The sequence below is a fragment of the Labeo rohita genome, chromosome 18 (genome assembly GCF_022985175.1).
Source record: "Labeo rohita strain BAU-BD-2019 chromosome 18, IGBB_LRoh.1.0, whole genome shotgun sequence".
Classification (NCBI taxonomy): domain Eukaryota; kingdom Metazoa; phylum Chordata; class Actinopteri; order Cypriniformes; family Cyprinidae; genus Labeo; species Labeo rohita.
Genome location: NC_066886.1, coordinates 7777545 through 7798307, shown reverse-complemented (window position 1 = coordinate 7798307; position 20763 = coordinate 7777545). Strand labels below are relative to the sequence as shown.

The 20763-nt window shown below is 36.4% G+C and overlaps 1 protein-coding gene across 1 annotated transcript; it reads left to right on the top strand.

The window, feature by feature from the left end:
- Nucleotides 1-1622: 1622 nt before the first annotated feature.
- On the top strand, nucleotides 1623-20587 carry nup205 (nucleoporin 205). Its single transcript, XM_051135382.1, has 41 exons — nucleotides 1623-1675; nucleotides 2373-2515; nucleotides 2612-2783; nucleotides 2893-3037; nucleotides 3274-3433; nucleotides 3522-3750; nucleotides 3860-4024; nucleotides 4286-4461; nucleotides 4679-4795; nucleotides 6364-6501; nucleotides 6693-6843; nucleotides 6956-7164; nucleotides 7873-8055; nucleotides 8211-8261; nucleotides 8744-8953; nucleotides 9055-9292; nucleotides 9386-9575; nucleotides 9869-9989; nucleotides 10072-10150; nucleotides 10235-10399; nucleotides 10491-10615; nucleotides 10706-10820; nucleotides 11025-11174; nucleotides 11250-11324; nucleotides 11427-11584; nucleotides 11686-11766; nucleotides 12551-12742; nucleotides 12834-13038; nucleotides 13160-13258; nucleotides 14344-14489; nucleotides 14585-14898; nucleotides 14987-15125; nucleotides 16377-16503; nucleotides 16583-16656; nucleotides 16885-17016; nucleotides 17905-18010; nucleotides 18103-18260; nucleotides 18349-18478; nucleotides 18605-18709; nucleotides 18796-18854; nucleotides 20253-20587. The coding sequence occupies exons 1-41, from the start codon at nucleotides 1648-1650 to the stop codon at nucleotides 20403-20405; spliced, it is 5913 nt and encodes a 1970-aa protein (XP_050991339.1). The 5' UTR covers nucleotides 1623-1647; the 3' UTR covers nucleotides 20406-20587.
- The last annotated feature ends 176 nt before the right edge of the window (nucleotides 20588-20763 follow it).

The window sequence follows — 20763 nt, the reverse complement described above, 5'->3', positions numbered from 1 at the left end:
AATTTTTTTCAGATTTTTTTGATGAATAGAAAGTTAAGAAAAAGCATTTATCTGAAATAGAAATCTTTTGTAAATATTACATTTGATGAATTGAAAGCATCCTTGCTAAATAAAAGTATTAATTTCTATAATTTATTTCCTATATATATATATATATATATATATATATATATATATATATAATACATAATACTGACTCCAAGCTTTTGAATGGTATAGTATATAATGTTACAAAAGCTTTTAATTTCAGATAAATGCTGATCTTTGGATCTTATTATTCATCAAGAATCTTAAAAAACATACTCAACTGTTTTAAATATAATAATAATAACAGTCACATATATAATAATAGAAGATGTTTCTTAAAACAACAGCAAATCAGCATATTAGAATGATTTCTGAAGGATCATGTGACACTGAAGACTGGAGTAATGATGCTGAAAATTCAGCTTTGATTACAGGAATAAATTACATTTTAAAATATATTCAAATAGAAAGCAGTTTTTTAAAATAGTAAAAATATTTCACAATATTACTGATTCAAATAAATACAGGCTTGGTGAGCACAAAATACTTCTTTAAAAAAATATGGATCTGAGTCCACCAAAAATAAAATAAACCCCCAAAATAATACCATAACATTTACTATACAGTAATTTAAAAATATGTAAATATTTATTTATTTATTGATATGAAATTAGTTCAGGGGGTGTAAATTGCACCCACAATAAATGGGTCTAAATAGGTATAAATCTTAATTTGAGAGACTAATATCCACTTGCTGGGGTTTCAGAAAGCAGGTATGTATTTTCGAGAAAAGCACAGGGTAACATATTGTGCTGCTGGTAAAATTTAAGTGCAGGATAGGATTAGTTCTCAGGCAGTTCATCAGGCAGTATGTGGGACACCTGTCTCCATATTTCCCTAAACTGACTCTGGCTGTTCCTCCAGGGGGCGCTCGGCGGCTCAGTAAACTGAATCCTCCATTGAGTCGCATTCAACTTTCAAGACGTTTTTTTGCTCTTACTGAATATGCATACTAACATTATAATCGTTTATTTGTAATAAATTCCGCATTCGGCCTCCGTCATACAATTACAAATACGACGGAGGACCCTTTGTAAAATGATTTTATGAAACACCATCTCCCTGTCATCACAAGTGGCTGTGATTAGTCTACTTTTAAAAAGCGGTGAAAAAAGTAACGCGTAACATATGACAACGTTATCTCCGTTGAGGCGGCAGCCGGAGTCTGGACGATCATTTAAGCGGAAATAACAATATAGTGACAATAAATATAATTAAAAAATTATAAAATAGAAAATATATTGTTTGGTCCAAGTTGTTTCTGTTATTGTTAGTTGTTTATTGACAACCGTCCGGCCACTAAACTCCTCGCTTATTTCAGTTTCATACCGACTTCCATTCTACCCACTTCTATATCTATGTCCAAATACGTTATTTATGCTTTACGGCTTTACCCGACAACACAACGAATCCATATTGTTAAAAATAATAATAATAATAATAATATATTTATAAAATGAAAAATTACACAAATGCGAATTTAAAATAAACTCTTTACAAAAGAAACCGAAAGTTGTTTTACACAGGCAAAATTCGGGGCAGCCCTCTCACGCTTCAGACATGGCGACGCAGATGGCGGTAAATTCAGGTATTAATTTATAAATGCTATATTATAAACATACTTCATATCTTTTACAGTACATAGTATTGATTAATGCACGAGCCATGTAAACTAATGTAATTCAATAGAATTAAATTACAAATACTTAGTCAGCTCTCCACGTTACCCTCATTAGTAAATGCTTAAAGTGTGTAGCTATATGCGTCACACTACATAAATTATTATCTATCCACAATACTATTATTATTGATATTATTATAGGAAATTTTGCTTTCTCTGTGTGACCAGGCAAAGCAGTTTATCTGAAACATTAATGTGCGTGTTCTTTACTTGTAAACAACTTTAATAGATTGAAGATAATGTCTGATTTAAGTCTAAAATTTGTGTTTAAGAATAAGGATTAAGGTGGTTTTATTATATAGTAACTTAAATATGAGTCTTTTTTTGTGGCATGGCCTCTGTTTTGAATTATTTTTCACTTCCAGTAATCAGACTGTCGGTTGTATTTAATGGTTGTTATTGAATGTTGATATCCATGCTTCATATGTGCCTTTTGACAGCCTCCTGTGTTAATGATCGAGCAATAATAATCATTCTTAATTTTTAAGTCATACCAACTCCAAGGCATTTTGTGACCTTTTGACCATTACTTTCCCATTGATAATGTGTAAACAGAAAGAATTGATTTGATGCATTTTATGTGACATTGTGAATCTGTTTGCAGGAGCCAGTCTGTGGGGCCCGCTGAAGGAGCTCTGGGAAGCCGTGGAGGGGGCCATATGGAGACGACAGCCGGAGAGTATTCATCTTTTAGATCTGCAGTTGAAGAAACACAAACCCTCGTTTCTCACCCTCTTCAAAAACCCAGTAGGTTTTACTTTTTACAAATTCAAAACATTACATGTGGAAAACTGTAATTGTACTGTAATTAAGTTTGGTTAAAATGGTTTATTTGCAAAACAGATGAAGAGTGCAGAACAGAGAGAGAAGGTTCGGAAAGCCAGCACAGAAGGCATTGCTGTTCAGGGCCAGCAAGGAGTACGACTACTTCCTGAGCAGCTTATCTCAGAAGCCTTCATCCTTAGTGACCTTTTTGACCTGGGAGAACTAGCTGCCCTTGAACTGCTGTTGGCAGGTACACACTTAAGATACACATTCAGTACTGCTGAAATGCACATTGCTCATATTGTATCATTACAGTGAAATTGCTATGCAATAATGAAATCTTCATGTGTATTTTTTAGGAGAGCACCAGCAGCCACATTTCCCCGGCCTGACTCGAGGCTTGGTAGCTGTGCTACTTTACTGGGATGGCAAACGTTGTGTGGCGAACTCCCTTCGCTCACTCATCCAATCCAGACATGGGAAGACTTTCACGCTTGACTTGAGGTTTGTTGCTTTTCCTTTGCGCAACAAGATCTAGCTCATTCTCCCGTGCTTCTTTCATACTTTCTTTTTAGGAAACATTTTATCAAAGAAGTTGACCGGTTATTGATTGCACACTTCAACAAAATGGAAAATGCAAAATATATTACAGACCACATGAAGTCTAAATTGAAGTTTGTTAGCAACTACTGTTTTTTAAGACATGTAAAAGGTTAAAATTCTGTTTTCTTCCAATGCAGTCCTGAATTGGTGAATCTCACCACACGGTTCACGGATGAGCTGATGGCTCAGGGTTTGACCAAACAAATCTTGAACTTGATCTCCGATATCAGCGTGACCCGTGAGTTTGAGAGGCTTCAGAAAGAGCGTGGCCTTGGCAATGAGAAGCACAGGAAAGAGGTGATGCATCCTACGCAAGTTGATGCTGAAGATATATGCAAACTATGTAAATGGACGATATGTAATAACTGTTATTAATATGGGACAGGTATCCGACCTCATCAAAGAGTGCCGACAGTCACTGGCAGAGTGTTTGTTTGCATGGACGTGTCAGTCACCTCTAAGCAAAGAAGACACCCTGACCCTCATCGGTCACTTGGAGACAGTGACAGCCGAAGCTGATGGCTCACTGGATAGCGTTAACCTTGCTTTAGTCATGGCGTTGCTTTATTGCCTGGATGTTAGTTTTCTGGAGCAAGGAACAGAAGATAGAGATGGTATTATTAGCTATAAATGCTTTATTATTATCCATACTTATGTTGTTTATTTCCTAGCAAAGTAGGAAATGTTACGTTTTCACAAACACGTTTTTTGTGTCTTCATTAGACTTGCTCCAGGCCTTGCCTCTACTGACGGAGAAGCAGTATGTGGCGGCAGTGCACAGTCGGCTGGTGGAGGGTCAGGGCTGGAAGCTTCCAGGACTGCAGGCAGTGGTGCAGCTGGCCTGGGCTCTGTCTCTGAGGGCCCTGTCACAACTTCCACAAGGCGCAGGTATCAACACATCTTTCATAATTTAGGCTGTTGTTAATTTCAAAATCAGATTTACTTTAGCTCTCATGATCTCTCATGCTCTTATGATACATAATAGCTACTGTGTCTTTGCATGCTTTCTATATACTGTATATACAATAGTACATGCAAATAGTAGCTTAACTCTGAAAATCCATGACAATATTTAAATTGTGTAAAAAGTAGCTTCATGACTTTATAGATTAATATACTCTCTCCCACTTTTGTTCATTTTCTTTTCAGCTCTAGTGGAGTTCACAGAGGCAGATGAGGCTCTGGCAGACCAGGCGCTGTTGGGAGGTGTCTTCCTCTTCCTGACAGAGGGCGTCCTAGGAAGTGATGGCTTCAGCCAAGAAGAATTCTACACCCGCCGAATGCATTCCCTTATTACTGATTTCCTGGCTCTCATGCCAATGAAGGTGCTTTTTTTAGTATTCTTTGATATAAAGAAAGTTCAGATAAACAGCATTTATTTGAAATAGAAATCTTTTGTGACATTATAAATGACTTTACTTACACTTTTGATTGATTTAGTACATCCTTTCTGAGTAAAAGTAATAATTTCTTTAAAAAAAAATTATACTAATGCTAACAAGTGCGTATGAAGGTAAATTAAGTGAAAAGTGTTATTTGCAGGTGAAGCAGTTGCGTAACCGTGCTGATGAAGATGCTCGACTGATCCACATGGCTCTGCAGATGGGCAGCGAGCCGCCATCATCTCTAAGAAAAGACCTGGACCACCTCATGATACTTGTGAGCGTCTCTTTACATTTATCACAAACTACATACATAATTAGGGCCCTATGAAATCCTGTTTTATTTTTTCCCAAATTCTGTTCTTTTTTTCTGTTTTAACTTTTCTGGAATCCCATTTTTTCTGTTTTAATTTTTCTAGACTCAGTTTTAAGGGTTAAATTTAAAAAACATTAAACAAAAATCATGTCTAATTAATTGAAATCATGAAACTTACACAGTTTTTTTTGGTAAATGAATTCCTTATAATATTCCTAAAAACATACACTACCGTTCAAAAGTTTGGGGTCAGTAAGACTTGTAATAGTCTTTAAAGAAGTCTCTTATGCTCATCAAGGCTGCATTTATTTGATTAAAAATATAGAAAAAAACAGTAATATTGCAAAATGTTTTTACAATATAAAATAATGTTTTTTATTTTAACATACTTTAAAATAGAATTTATTCCTGTGATGAAAAGCTGAATTTTTATCAGCTGTTACTCCAGTCTTAAGTGTCACATGATCCTTCAGAAATCATTCTAATATGCGGATTTATTATTAGAATGACCAATGTTGGATAATATCAACAGTTGTGCTGCCAAATATTTTTTGGAACCTGTTATTTTCTTTTTTTTTTTTTTTCAGGATTCTTTCATGAATAACAAGTTTAAAAAGTACAGTGTTTATTCAAAATATAAATATTTTATAACAATGTAAATTATTTATTATTAACTTTTAATAAACTTTTAATTATTAACTTAATACATCCTTGGTGAATAAAAGTATTAATTTCTTATAAATATAATATAATTAAAATTAATTAAATTTCTTATTTCAATAAAAATGTACTGACCCCAAACTTTTGAACGGTAGTGTATGTTTTAATAATAAGTTTATTATTAGTAGTACTGTCATTACATTAAGTAATATTTTTTTCTGTGCCCTTTCTCCAAGTTAAACCGAACTTTTATTTTGAAGGGTTGCCTTTAAGTTTCTACTCTTATATGATATGATAATAGTTTTTCTTAAAAGAAACGGTAATATGCTCATGAAGGTACTATCAGAGCAGCTCTAGAGATTGTTTATATACTCAGATATTGAGGCAGCAGAGGCAGAAAACATTGCGAGCGTCACACGCTTTAGTATGTTTGTAGTAAATATAACCACGCGTCTGCCTCATTCATTCACACAGATACACGTAGCACTTGCAGGTTTCATATTTAAATAGTATTTTGTGCCGTAATATTCACAGGCACTAGTCCATATCACGTTTTGATTCAAGTGTATTGACCTACTTTTGATTTATTCATCCACATGATATTCTGCGTTATGCAGTAAATTCTGTTTTTATGACTGGATTCCGTGATTCCGTCCAAATTCTCCGCATCGCGGAAATCATCGAGCCCTACATAATGAATTCTTCATCAGTGCATATCTCTCTACAGTCAGGAAATGACTTGCATCTTCACATATTGCTTCTAAATGTAATTCATTCTATTTTAATTGGCTCTAATGCACTGAAGCATTATGTCACTCAGTAGCACTTTTTGTAATTAATGTTGAAGAATGCTGTGTTTTTTGTTTCAGATTGGAGAGTTTTACAGTAAAGATCCATTTGAACTTGAGCTGGCCCTGGAGTTCTGGTGTCCTTCAGAGTCTCTTCAGCACACGTCCCTCACCGGATCTTTTCTTGGAGTACCTCTTCAAAGACCCCCTCACAAACAGGTGTCAGAACAAACCTCATTCTTACTAAAAATCTATTTTTATGGACAATATACAGTTCCTAAATATATTTAACGGTAACGTGAGCTGGTAAATGAAACATTACTGGTATTCAACTCCAAAGGGTATTATGCATCACCACTGCTTTGAATAAAGTGTCTAATTTCAGTATATATTTGTGTATGTTACCTCAGGTGGTTCTCTCCAAGTTTGTGCGTCAGATGGGTGATCTGCTTCCTGCTACTCTCTACATCCCTTACTTGCGCATGCTGAAAGGACTTGCTAACGGTCCTCAGTGTTCCCACTACTGCTTTAGTCTGCTTAAAACCAATGGAGCTCCCCATGGTAACTACACCCTCAGATCTTAAAAGAGAATGGTGTGATATGAATATGGTGGTCAAGCATTGCGTAAGTTGTGTGTACCACCATATACATTTGTTTCTGATGGCTGTTTCAGGAGAGAACCGGCAGGCTGGAGTGTCAGGCAGTCTTGTGTCATGGGAGCACTTTTTCCATTCTCTCATGCTGTACCATGAAAACCTGCGACGAGATGTGCCTAGTGCTGACAGCACACAGTACCGGCACCCACCCATGAGAGGCATCACTCAAAGAGAGCTGGATGGCCTTACTGCATTCCTTCAGTTGCTCACCACTATCATCACCTGGGTATAGCACACATGCATCACTATATAATGGCCAGTTAAAGGGATAGTTCACCAAAAATAAAAATTCTGACATTAATTACTCACCCTCATGTCGTTCCAAACCCGTAAGACCTTTGTTCTTCTTCGAAACACAAATTAAGGTATTTTTGATGAAATCCAAAAGCTTTCTGACCCTGCATAGACAGCAATGTCATGTAATAGCAATGTAACAGCAAGGTAGTAAGGACATCGATAAAATAGTCCATGTGACATCAGTGGTTCAGACTTAATTTTATGAAGTTACGAGAAAACAAAAAAATAACAACTTCATGCAACAACATTTTTGGGTGAACTATGCCTTTAATTTAACAATTTGAAATCTAAATTTAATGGAAATGTGTAGTATTAGGCTATCAGCCACCCTACTCTCTAGATATTTTAATTTTTTTAGTTGGTGAGTAAAAATTATGACTAGACATTATTTGTAGTATACCTCTCTTCCTAAAAGGGTCACCGTCTGAAACTTGGTTTATGAAAGTTACATATTTTGGATAAATAAGTAAACAATTGGCCCATTTCACTTTCATTTCAAAGCAAAAAAACACTGAAGTTCAAATATTCCAAAATGAATCAACACTGAATCAAATTGAAAGTGAATCAGAACTTGTGAATCAGAATAAAATTGCTTCTGGTATATCAGTGTTTAAACATATCCTTATATTTTTTTCAGAGCGAGAATGCGCGTCTGGCTCTTTGTGAACACCCTCAATGGACACCTGTGGTGGTGATGCTGGGATTGCTGCAGTGCAGTGTTCAACCCGTGCTGAAAGCTCAAGTGTTGCATGCTCTTGCTGCCTTTGGCAAATCTCCCGAGATCGCTGCCTCCCTCTGGCAATCGCTGGAGTACACACAGGTTGGCTAAAACTTCAACCTGTAATGCCAAACTGAGCTACAGTAGAAGAATAAATGTTTAAATTGAGTTAGCTGTACTAACTTCAACAGGAAATAGTGTGTTTTTCCAACTTCAGTGCCTATTTTGATAATGATCATTATGGTTTTTCTTCTCAGATCCTGCAGACTGTGAAAGCCCCTGGACAGAGACAGGCTGCTGGGATTGAGGTTAATTCTGTTTTTTTTTTTAAATATATATTATATATAATATTATTAAATAAAATCTTTTATTTTCTTATACACATTTGTTTTGCTTATTCGTAGGGCGTTGCAATTTCCCCCAAATGACAAAATGAGAAAAAAAACAATAATAATAGTTATTATTTAGTTATTAGTTATTATTAATAGTTCATCTTCGGAACACACATTAGGATATTTTTGATGAAATCCGAGAGTTGGTTGATGGATGTTGTGTTCTCAGATGTACATCATGAACTGTATACTGTAAACCTAGCTGCTCTGAGGCATTGAAAACATTGGATCGTGACCTGCTTGTTTATATCTATTCAATTACACCACAACTTTTGCATTTTGATAATAATGGCACTAAGCCATATCATGATTACGCTTCTGTTTTGGTTATTTATGCAGTCCTATTGAGTATTTATATGTGCTTTTATTGTGGCACTAATTTAGTTTTCCTCTAACAGGTGGAGCTGAATGAGATCGAATCGAGCTGTGAGGAGTATCCTCTCACAAGGGCCTTTTGTCATCTGATCAGTACTCTAGTAGAAAGTGCTCTTCCAGTGAATCTTGGAGCAGGGCTGCGTGCACCAGGCTTTCAGCCTTATCTTGACTTCCTGCGTGACTCTGTGTTTCTGGCCTTCCCCACACGTGCCTACCGGCGGCCAGCAGAAAAGGTTTGCTGCAGCCTGTTGGACTTAACATATCTCTTATCTCAATCTTGTTTACATTTATGGTCTTGTATCTTTATTGACTGTTTAAATTTAACACTATGTAGTGGGAGGTAGCTGAAGCAGTGCTAGAGGTGTTTCATAAACTTCTACGAGAGTATGAGCCACAGCCAGCGGACTTCCTGCAGGAAATGGTGGAACTTCAGGGAGAGCAAGTGCCGGCCCATAAGCCCCCTGGGCACAGCCTAATGTTTCACCTGCTGAATGACTCGCCAACGCTCTCTCTCTGCCTCAGCCTGCTGGAGGAGGGCGCTCGCCAGCTAGACACCTATGCCCCCTTTCCTGGTCAGTATGAGAAGTGTTTTTTATATTTCTGGATCTGCATCAGTATGGATGAGTGTATTTGTTTTATACACTGTGCTGGTGCTGTTGTTGTAGGTAAGAAGCAGTTGGAGTCTGCAGTGCTGCACTGTCTGTGTTTGTTGGAGCTGACTTTACAGAAGGAGGTGACTTTTATGGATCTACTGAGAGAAAGTCAGACATCGCTGCTTGTTTCTCCTGTGGAGCAGCTCCTGCAGGGCGTCAGTGCTCAGAGCAGACGAGCTGATCACATCACCAACATCGCCAGGTCTGCTTCCTTACATACATACAGTTGAACTCAAAAGTTTACGTACACTCTGCAGAATCTGTGAAATGTTAAGACTATAGGTCAGGTCAGTATAACATGCATTTTGTTTGATCCCTCTTTAAATTTGTTAAAATAATTAACATTTTGCAGATTCTACAAGGTGTATGTAAACTTTTGACCTCAACTGAATATATCTGGCATATAGTGCTACCAGCAAATCATGTCAGGAATGCTTTAATGTGTTTCTGATTCAACAATACATGGGCTGATTTTGCTTGTTCTGGCCTTCATAGGTACCTGTACCATAGCAGCTCAAACCCTGATGCTGCTTTCCAGAGTGCCAAGATTCTCCGCCGCATCGCTCGCTACCCAAACATCCAGGCCAGACTGGTTGGAGACTTCACTCATGATCAGGTAAAATACCTTACATTCTTTATAGATGATAAAGTGAATCAGAATTGCTTTAAATATAACATAACTGTTTTGTATTGAGCAGGCGGTGAGTGAGAAGCTGATGGCTGGCTTTGTGGAGTGTCTGGACAGTGAGGAAGCTCAGGAGTTGGTGGCTGCAGATGGTGAGTGCTTAACCTGAAAATAGCCATGTATCATCTGTGATTGGTTTAAAGTATCATCTAAGAACCGTTTTTTTCTTGGTTTAGACTCAGACCCTGAGAAACGGGTGGCTAGAATTCGTCATGAAACCAAAATCCACATCCTGAACCTTCTGATCACCTCTCTGGAGCTTAAAGGCCCCAGTCTGGGCTTGTATCTGCTGGGGTATGAAGTGAAGAAGCCAGTTTCCTCTACTAACCTGCAGGACCCAGGTAAGATCTCAGCATGATTCAAACTCAAATTTAGGACTCTTATGTGTACCATGCTATGCATGAAACAGTTTGGTTTTGTCGCTACTACTAGGTGTTCTTGGCTGTCCGCGGAGCTGCCTGCATGCGATCCTCAGTCTACTCCAGAGGGGAAGTGAGTGGCGCTCTGGACCTGTGCTTACCAAACAGGCCCCTCAACTAGCTGAACTCTGCTACCAGGTACACACACTTGAACTGATTCACACTCAGACATTGTGATGCCATTTATGTCAGGTTAAAGTATATATTGTGTGTTTGTTTACATACCAGGTGATCTATCAGCTGTGCGCATGTCCTGACACTTCGGGACCCACTATGCGATACCTCAGGACCAGTCAGGACTTCCTGTTTTCTCATCTGCAGCACCTGCCTTTCATTCTACCAGGTATGGTGCCTGTCTGCATACTTTGAATTTGACAGACTAGTGTGTCAAAATCTAGTGGGACGTTATGGCAAATCACCATATTAGAATGTTTTCTGAAGGATCATGTGACACTGAAGACTGGAGTAATGATGCTGAAAATTCACTCTGGATAAATTACGTTTTAAAATGTATCCCTCTGATTGATTCCATCTTTATGTCTCACAGAGAATGAGATTGCTGCTCTGTCTCAGATGTCCTGGCTGATGAAGACCGCAGCCATCGAGCTCAGAGTGACCTCACTAAACCGTCAGCGCTCTCACACACAGAGACTGCTCAACCTCCTCCTCGATGACCAGCCACACACATTACATACTGGTAATACACACACCCAGAGTTCCTCTATGACCAGCTGGCCATATTGAAGTTAACGCAATTGTATCTGTCTTACAGCAGATGGAGAGACAGGCATGGAGGAGGAGAGTAGATCAGTCAGTGGTTTCCTGCATTTTGGCACCGTCTCCAAAGGTAAGAGAAACCCTGGTTACATTGCAGTTTGTCCTGACCATTTAGAAAGGCAGGAGCCATCTGATTTGAGTACAATTAGTTAAGCGCCCATTGCTCTTTTAGTTCGCAGGAGGCTGCTAAGTGTTTTAGATGCCATAGACTTCAGTCAGGAGGCCCCGGAGCTTCTGCAGCTGGACTTTTTTGAGCGTGCACAGATTGAACAGGTCATCACTAACTGTGAACACGTCAACGAGCAGGGACACACGGTCTGCAACGTCAAGGTATGTAAATCTCTCACTGATGTCCTGCATGCATTAGACCTTATGCTGGCATTTATTTATTATCAATATGCAATCATATTTTCTCTAAATCATGTTTTCAGTTGCTCCATCGAGTTTTAGTTGCAGAGATCAATGCACTGCAGGGCATGGCAGCCATTGGGCAAAGACCACTGCTGCTGGAGGTGAGTGTGTCTGATATTTGTAGACAAGCATTACAATTTTTATAATGGCGCTGATTGTTTTGATTGATTGTGAGGTCAAAAGTGTACATGTTGCTGTGATGTTACTGTGATGTCAATTTTTTTGTTTAGTGATAGTTGTTCATGAGTCCCTGTTTGCCCTAAACAGTTAAACTGCCCGATGCATTAAAAGCTGGGGGATATAAACTTTAGCCAGGGTAAAGTTAACTTACTTTGTGTTCTGGGAAACATGTAAGTACCTCCTGTAGCTTCTGAAGGGCAGTACTAAGTGGGGAAAAAAAGATATTTAGGCTAAATAAGAAAAATGTACACATCTCCATTCTGTTCAAAAGTTTTCACTCCCTGGCTCTTAATGCATCATTTTTCCTTCTGGAGCATCAGTGAGTGTTTGAACCTTTGTAATAGTTGCATATGAGTCCCTCAGTTGTCTTCAGTGTGAAAACATGGATCTCAGAAACATACAGTCATTGTTGAAAAGGGTTCAAATACACAAAAATGATCAAAAACCAAAGAATTTGTCATTTTTCTGTTGAAAAAAGGACAAGGTTCAAATACACAAAAATCAAGATATGTAAAAAAATTCAACTTAACTATATGTAAATATCTTATTTAGGTCAACACTGAATAAAAATTAACATGCATTTTGTATGATCCCTCTTATTTTGGTAAAATAATTCACTTTTTGCAGATTCTGCAAAAGTTATGTAAACTTCTGACCTCAATTGTAAATGTGATCTGTTTTTTACACTGTCTCTGTCGGTATCAGGAGGTGAACTCAATCCTGCAGCAGGTGGTGGAGAGGAACCGCGTGCGGCGTAGTCTCAGTGCCAAGCGTCATGCTCTGCAGAGCTGGAGGAGTTTGGTGGAGACCATCCTCACAGCCTGTCCTTCAGAGCTTATCCCTGCCGACCAGCGCCAGCTGATCATCAGAGACCTGCTGTTGGATCTGCACGACAAGGTAGAAAACCTAATATGGAGGAAGTGTGCTTGTTTTTGCATTTAGCATGAATAAGGAACAGCAGTTGGACTCGCTTCTCTCTTTCCTCTAGGTGTTATCAGAAGATGCTGCTGGTGAATTGATGCCAATTGTAGCTGGGGCGGTCTTCACATTAACAGCACACCTCAGCCAATCAGTGCTGTCTGAGCAGCAGGGGGCGGGGCCAGAGGGTGGATCTGGATCAGGATTTTCTTCTATTGCTAACTCTGCCCTCCACCTCATTCTGAGGAAGCTACTGGATTTTATCTTGTGCACAGGTTAGAAGGGTTGCATTTTCAGGGTTGACTAATTGCCTAACCTGGGTAAATTAATTCCACCATGTTAGAGGCTAAACGGTTGAACTTCTTGTTTTACTCTTTGGTATTTGTTTACATGTAGGTGGAGGTTTCCAACGTCTGCGGGCTCACCTTTATGGCGCTCTGCTCTACTACCTGCAAATTGCCCAGAAACCCGAGGAGCCGGAGACACTGCAGACAGGTATAAAAATTCAGATAGGATAAAGTAAGGGCATTCATATATGTATATCCAAAAATTCTCGATTTTTCTTTCCTGCCAAAAATCATTTAATATTAAGTAAAGATCATGTTCCATGAAGATATTTTGTAAATTTCCTACCGTAAATATATTAAAACTTAATTTTTTATAATATGCATTGCTAAGTACTTAATTTGGACAAGTTTAAAGTCAATTTTCTCATTTTTTTTTTTTATGTTTGTATGTATGTATATATATTTCCTTTAAAATATGTATGTGTGTGTGTGTGTGTGTGTGTGTGTGTGTGTGTAAAATAATATCATTGCTCATATAGAAAATATAATTTTATATATGTAATTTATAATTTTTTTTAATCAATTAATATTTAATTTTAATATATATTTTGTAAGTTTTATATACCAGTATATTTTATTATTATTATTTTATTTTGGAACATGTGATTCTTCTTTCCGGATTCTTTGTTGAATAAAATGGTAAAAAGAACAGCATTTATTCAAAATAGAAATCTTTTCTAACAAGTCTTTGCTATCACTTTTTATAAATTTAGCACATTCTTGGTGAATGAAAGTATTAATTTCTTTGAAAGAAAAGAAAGAATAAAAATTTACTGACCCCAGATGTTTAAGTGGTAGTTTATATTATTACAAAAGATTTCTATTTTAAATAAATGCCTATCTTTTTAAGTTTTTATTTATAAGAGATCCTGAAAAAGGGCATCACAGGCTCCAGCAAAATTTTAATCGGCACAACAGATTTCAACATTGATAATCAGCATATCAGAATGATTTCTGAAGGGTCATGTGACACTGAAGACTGGAGTAATGTTACTGAATATTCAAACTTGCATCACAGGAATAAATTACATTTTAAAAGATATTCACAAAGAAAACAGTCACTTTACATTGAAATAATATTTCACAATATTAAAATTTTTTTCTGGATTTTTGATCAAATAAATGTAGACTTGATGAGCGTAAGAAACGTCTTACTGTTCCCAGACTTGATGGCAGTGTATACTAATATATATAAAAGTAATATGTGCAATTATTATAATGCTGAATTTACAGGTAACTCCATGTGGGAGCGTTTGACTGCCCCTGAAGATTGTTTCTCCAAGCTGCAGAGAGAGAACCTGGCCATCATTGAGAGCTATGGCACTGCGCTCATGGAGGTTGTATGCAGAGACGCTTGTGACGGCCATGAGATTGGCAGGGTAAGAGCAAACAAGTCAACATCATCTTACTAAGTTATTGAAAAATGAGAGATCTCCAAATGCCTGTTGAGTTAAGGACATGATTACTTTTCCAGATGCTTGCTCTAGCTGTATTGGACCGGGTGTTGTCTATAGACAGACAGTCCCAGTGGCTGGTGTACCTGTGTAACAGCGGGTACCTTCGTGTGCTGGTTGAGAGCTTAAGACAGGATGACGTCGCTCTGCAAACTTTGCTCACACCTCAGCCTCCACTGCTCAAACCACTGTACATCTACGAGTCCAAAATGGCGCTGCTGACCCGTGTGGCTAAGACCGCACAGGGTGCGATGGAGCTCCTGCGCTGTGGGCTGGTTGGTCAGCTGGTGGAGTGTCAGGTGTTTCACATGCTTCCTCAGAATGACGCACTCAGGTTTGTGCTCTGTAATATAGAGACCAAGATGACATGAGAGTGAAAGACATTTGTTTATTTATACTTACTCTGTGCATCTTATTTGCAGAGTGTTCGGGCAGAGAGATCCATCAGGGTTTATTCCTAGTCCTCTAGAGCGATACAGACAGATCCTGCTGCCTACTCTCAGACTGATGCAGGTCATCTTGACCTCCACCACCACGCAGCACCAGCAGGGGGCGGTACAGGTACTTAAACATCCCTGAAAGGCTTCCCCTGAAACAAGCTGAATCCAAATTTAAATATCTCTGCTATATACTAAATGGGTTTCGCTAGTTTTTTAGGCAAGCACATACTTGAATGTAGTGCTACATCTTAAGGCATACTTAAAGGGATAGTTCACCCAAAAATGAAATTAATTGCTCGCCATCTTGTCATTCCTAATCTGTAAGACCTTCGTTCATCTTCAGAACACAAATGAAGGTATTTTTGATCAAATCTGAGAGCTTCTCTCAGAGAGACTATGCGTAGATGGCAACACAACTGAAACATTCAAGACCCAGAAATATAGTAAGGATATTGTTATTATAGTCCATTTGACATCAGTGGTTCAACCTTAGTTTTATTAAGCTATGAGAATTATTTTGTGCACAAAGAAAACAAAAACAACAATTTATTCAACCTTTTCTTGAACGTGTCAGTTGTGTTGCTGTCTGTACAGGGTCAGAAAGCTCTCAGATAAAGAAAGCTTATTTAAACTATTGTTTAGAATTTTGGGGCTCATTAAGGCTGCATTTATTTGATTAAAATTACATTAATATTGTAAAATATTATTACAATTGAAAATAATTAATTTCTATTTTTATATATATTTAATTTCTATTTTTTTTTAAATAAAATATTTAATGAACATTTAAATATAACAAATTATTGGGAAAAAACAAAATAAAATTTAAAAAAATAAATGAGAAAATTAAAAGCTCTCGGATAAAGTTTATTTATTTCTAACTTTTTTTACACTTGTTAAGAAGTTTGGGGGTCAGCAAGTTTTTTTTGTGTTTTTGAAAGACGTCCCTTGTGCTCATTAAGGCTGCATTTATTTGATCAAAATTACATTAATATTGTGAAATATTATTATTATTATTATTATTGTTATTAATATTATTATTATTACAATTGCTTTTTAAACATTTTTAAATATTTTCTATTTTTGTATATTTTAAAATGTAATTTATTTCTGTTTTTTAACTTTTTAGAAGATATTTTTGTGTGTGTTTTACACAAAATATTTTATGAACATTAAATAGTTATAACAAATTAGGGGAAAAAAACAATAAAATAATATAAATGAGAAAAATTATTAAAACTGAATAACATGAATACATCCATGTTATGAAAATAATAATATATTATTTTATATTATATTATATTATATTATGATTTATTTTAGACATCAGCGTACAGTTGATTGAAGTAATCTGTGTGTGTTGATTTAATAGGTGCTTCAGTGGCTCATCGTTCACTCTGATGTCATTCAGCCCATCCTGCATGGTCAGGATATGAGTATGGGTGCTCTACAGGAGCTCTCTCTCCTCACTGCCATCATCAGCAAGACTGCACTGCCAGGTACAGACACACCACAGCTGCTCAAATGCTCTACACACTGATGGATGACTAATACTGTGCATCTAAATTTATGCTTTAGGAGCCCTTGAGATTGGACAAGAAATCAACAGCGCCGCCCTTATGGAATTACAGGGACACATCGGCAGATTCCAGGTAAGATATTCTAATATTCTTTTATTTAGGAAAAAAAAAGAAAAGAATAGTTATGTGATTTGTAAATAGTTAAGTGAAAGTCATTAAACCAATCACAGTTCATTATGATGTCATCAGTACTGTCAATTGCAGTTCAAAAGCTAAAAACTCTATAAATGCATAAGATAAATGTATCTATTTATGTATGAAGTATATAAAATGACTGGTGTTACTTTCTCTCTCCTTCAGCGTCAGTCGTTGTCCCTGCTGGTGCGGCTGGTGGGAACCGATCGCGCTCGCTACCTGAAGCAGATTGAGGAGACCGTCTCACCAGGCGACCTTGCAGAAAAGAGAGAGGAAATGGAGGTTGCCATGCAACAGGTGTTACTATCTTTAGCTATTTTAATAAATATTAAGTAAAATATATTTTAAAAAATTACAAAAATTTACTTCTAAAATTAAAAATAAAAAAACTTAAAAAATCTGCATATATAATATATATATATATATATATATATATATATATATATATATATATATTAAACTTAAAATTTTAGAATTTAAGAAATTTATTTTAGGTTCATTTTTTACTGCATTTTCCTATATATATATATATATATATATATATAATATTTAATAAATAGTAAGGAAAATAGTCAAAACATTGAGCTAAAATTTTGTTCTAAAATTAAAACAATAAATGTTTTTCCTTTAATATATTAAAATGTATAATATTTAATGAGTATTAAAGAAAATATAGTAAAAAAAAATATATTAATCTAGTTGCCTAGACATCATTTGTCCTTTTTAGTTTAACTTCAGGTACTGAAATTAAGGTAACTAAAACTGAAATAAAAATTAATAAGAACTTTATAGTTCATTTTAATTTGAAGGTAAAGTAAAACTTATAGTAGTTCACTTATAGTAGTTTTTTTTCATTTTAAATTGTGTATATACATTCTCTCTTTTTTTAAATTGTGTGTATATAAAAATAAAAAACAATTAAAAAAAACAATAAACTGTGACATATCATATCATGTCATATGCTTAAATAACACTGTTCTTAATAACTGTATTACTGTAGCTAAATTGAGCGTTTGATCTCTGACTAGATGGAAAAAAGGTTAAAAAGTCCAAAGTGCCCATAATACACTATGATACACAGGCAATGATTTTTATGCATCTGCTGCTCAAAAATCAGGGCAAAAACTGAGTAATTGAGTAGTCCAGCCTTGTTTCACTGATATATGTACATATGTGATTTCTCAGATTTGTGCCAATATAATGGAGTACTGCCAGACGCTACTGCTGCAGAGCTCAGCTGAAGCCCAGTTCACTCTCTGCCTGTTCAGCCCGTCAGCAAGTGAACCAGCAGGTCAGCCTTTGTGATCGTCTAGCGCCTGTCTATGTTAAGAAAGCACTGTCTGGCTTCTGTAACCTAACTCTCTGTATGTGATCATGTATCAGATGTGGCCGTTCCCTCCGCACGGGTGCCCAGTCTGGGATTGGTTCTGCTCCTGCTGAAGAACAGCGCCACTGACTTCTTCCGATATCATGACAGCCACAGACAGAGCCTGAACAAACTAGAGCGAGTAGAGCAGCTTCCCCCTGAGGAGCTGAAGGAGGTACATCTGCAAACACAGAACATTTGTGGTGTTGCAGTAGTACTGCTTGTTTCATTTAGATGCTCAAATTGTCTTTTTGTGTACAAAGCTGTGCCAGGGTCTGGTATCTGGTTCTGGTGGAGTGGAAAAAATCTCATCAGTGCAGAGAAATGTCCTTGCCAAGCGCCGACTCGTCCAGCTGGTCAACAACCGAGCCAAGCTTCTTGCCCTCTGCTCTTGTATCCTCACATACAAAGATTGCTTGAGAAATCGAGTTGAAATAACTTTTAACTGTTCATTCTGTATAATTCATTTTGATACATGTTGAGAACAGTTGCATGTTTTTTCTTGACATTTGTCTGAAGATATCATTGAGACATGCCTGTTTGTGATCTGGCGCCACCTAGAGTTCTACTTGCTCTACTGCACCCCCACCGACCCCAAAGACTCACTTCTGCCAGGTTACAGAGGTCAGCTGTCTCTCAGTCTAGTCTTCAGAGCTTAACCAGTTTTGGGTTGTTTCAACTGCATGACTCATTTATTGCTTTCTGTTTAGATCCTAGTGGCAGCCGAGGTTTAAGCGTGTCAAGAGTGAGCCGGCAAGATCTTGAACAGGTACATTACAGAAGTGTTTCTTTTTTTCTGTTTTGCATTGCTTCTTGTAAGGCTCTATGATTTTCACGATGCGCAAAAATGTGGGCGTAACTCTGAATCAAGTCATAAAGATGCAATTTACTGTATAAGACGGAATGTCACGGAATTTGCCAAATTCTGGATGAATAAATTAAAAGCAGGCCAGTACAAATGAGTCAAGGTTTTCACAGCAACCCGTCAAAATAAATATATATATATATATATATATATATATAAATAAATATATAAATAAATCAGTTTAGACATGCTTTGATCAAATTTAATGGAATCCAGAATATTAATGGAAAACACTGAATTTGGTAAAAAAAAACAAAAACTATTTTGTACTATTTTCGTCCTTAACATTTTTTTTTTGTTAAACTAATAAGTTGCTGTTATGTTGTGTAAGTTTAATGATTTCAGTTAATTAGACATGCTTTTTTTTTTTAATTGACCCATAAAAAAGTAAAAAAAAAAAATTTAAATGGATCTAGAATCTAGAAAAATTAAAATGTAATTACGGGGGCCGAAACACGTAATTTGGGAAAAAATAAAATGGAATTCATGTTCCTTTTTTCTACCTTTTCTTTTTATAATGCTGACTGTTTGGGATCAATTTCTTTTTTCCTTTTTTTTTTTAGAAATGAATACTTTTTTTCAGCAAGAATGCATTGCATTAAACAAATGGGACAGTAAAGACTTTTATAGTGGTACAAAAGATTTCTATTTCATAAATGGTGTTCATTTTAACGTTGTATTTATCAAAAAATTCTGAAAAAAATTATTGTGGTTTTCACGGGGGTAAAAAAAATCAGCAGCACAGCTCTTTCTAACACTGATAATGAGAAAAGCATATACTGTATGTGACCCTGAACCTAAAAACCAGTCATAAAGGTCAATTTTTTTTTTGAAAGTGAGATTTATACATCATCTGAAAGCTAAATAAAAGTTTGTTAGAATAGGAAAATATTTGGTCGAGAGACAACTATTTGAAAATCTGGAATCTGAAGAAAAAAAAACAGCCATAAAGTTGTCCAAATAAAGTTCTTAGCTATGCATATTACTAATCAGAAATTAAGTTTTGATATATTTATGGTAGGAAATTTACAAAATATCTTCATGAAACATGTTCTTCACTTAATATCCTAATGATTTTTGGCATAAAAGATAAATTGGTTATTTTGACCCATACAATGTATTGTTGGCTATTGCTGCAAATATACCCGTGCTACTTAAGACTGGTTTAGTCATTAAAAATTCAGCTCTGCCATCACAGGAGTAAATTAAAATGTTAAAACACATTCCATTATAAAAAACAAATATTTCTTTCAAAAACATCAAAAAAAACCCGTTGTTTTTGACACTTCTCTGTGTGTTTAGTTGCAGAGTGACATGGCGAACAGCTTCAACGAGCCGTTACAGAGGAAACTGCTGGAGGTGGAGGGCCTGTATAGCAAAACCCGCTCCCGTCATACCTTCATCCAGGCCCTGACGCGCAGGATCCGAGGCCTAGTGCATCACGCCAAAGGCTGAACACTCACATACATGTATATTCCCTCAAACAGTGCGAAACATTACTCTTTTGAATTAGGTGGGAAATGATTTCTTTTTGCAGTTTTGATTAGATCAACACATTCAATTTTCTTGCTCTGAAGCTCTCTGTGTTGGATATCTGCTTTTTTCTAATGTGGTAAATAAATGGTTTTCTAAACAGATAGTTTGGTTGTTTCTTAATTTTTTTTCCTTTGCAGAATATTTTTTTAAAATTTTAAAATTTTGTCATTAATTACTCACCCTCATGTCGTTCCAAACCCATGAGACCTTCATTCATCTTTGCCACAAATTAAGACATTTTTGATGAAATCCAAGAGCTTTCTGACCCTGCATAGAC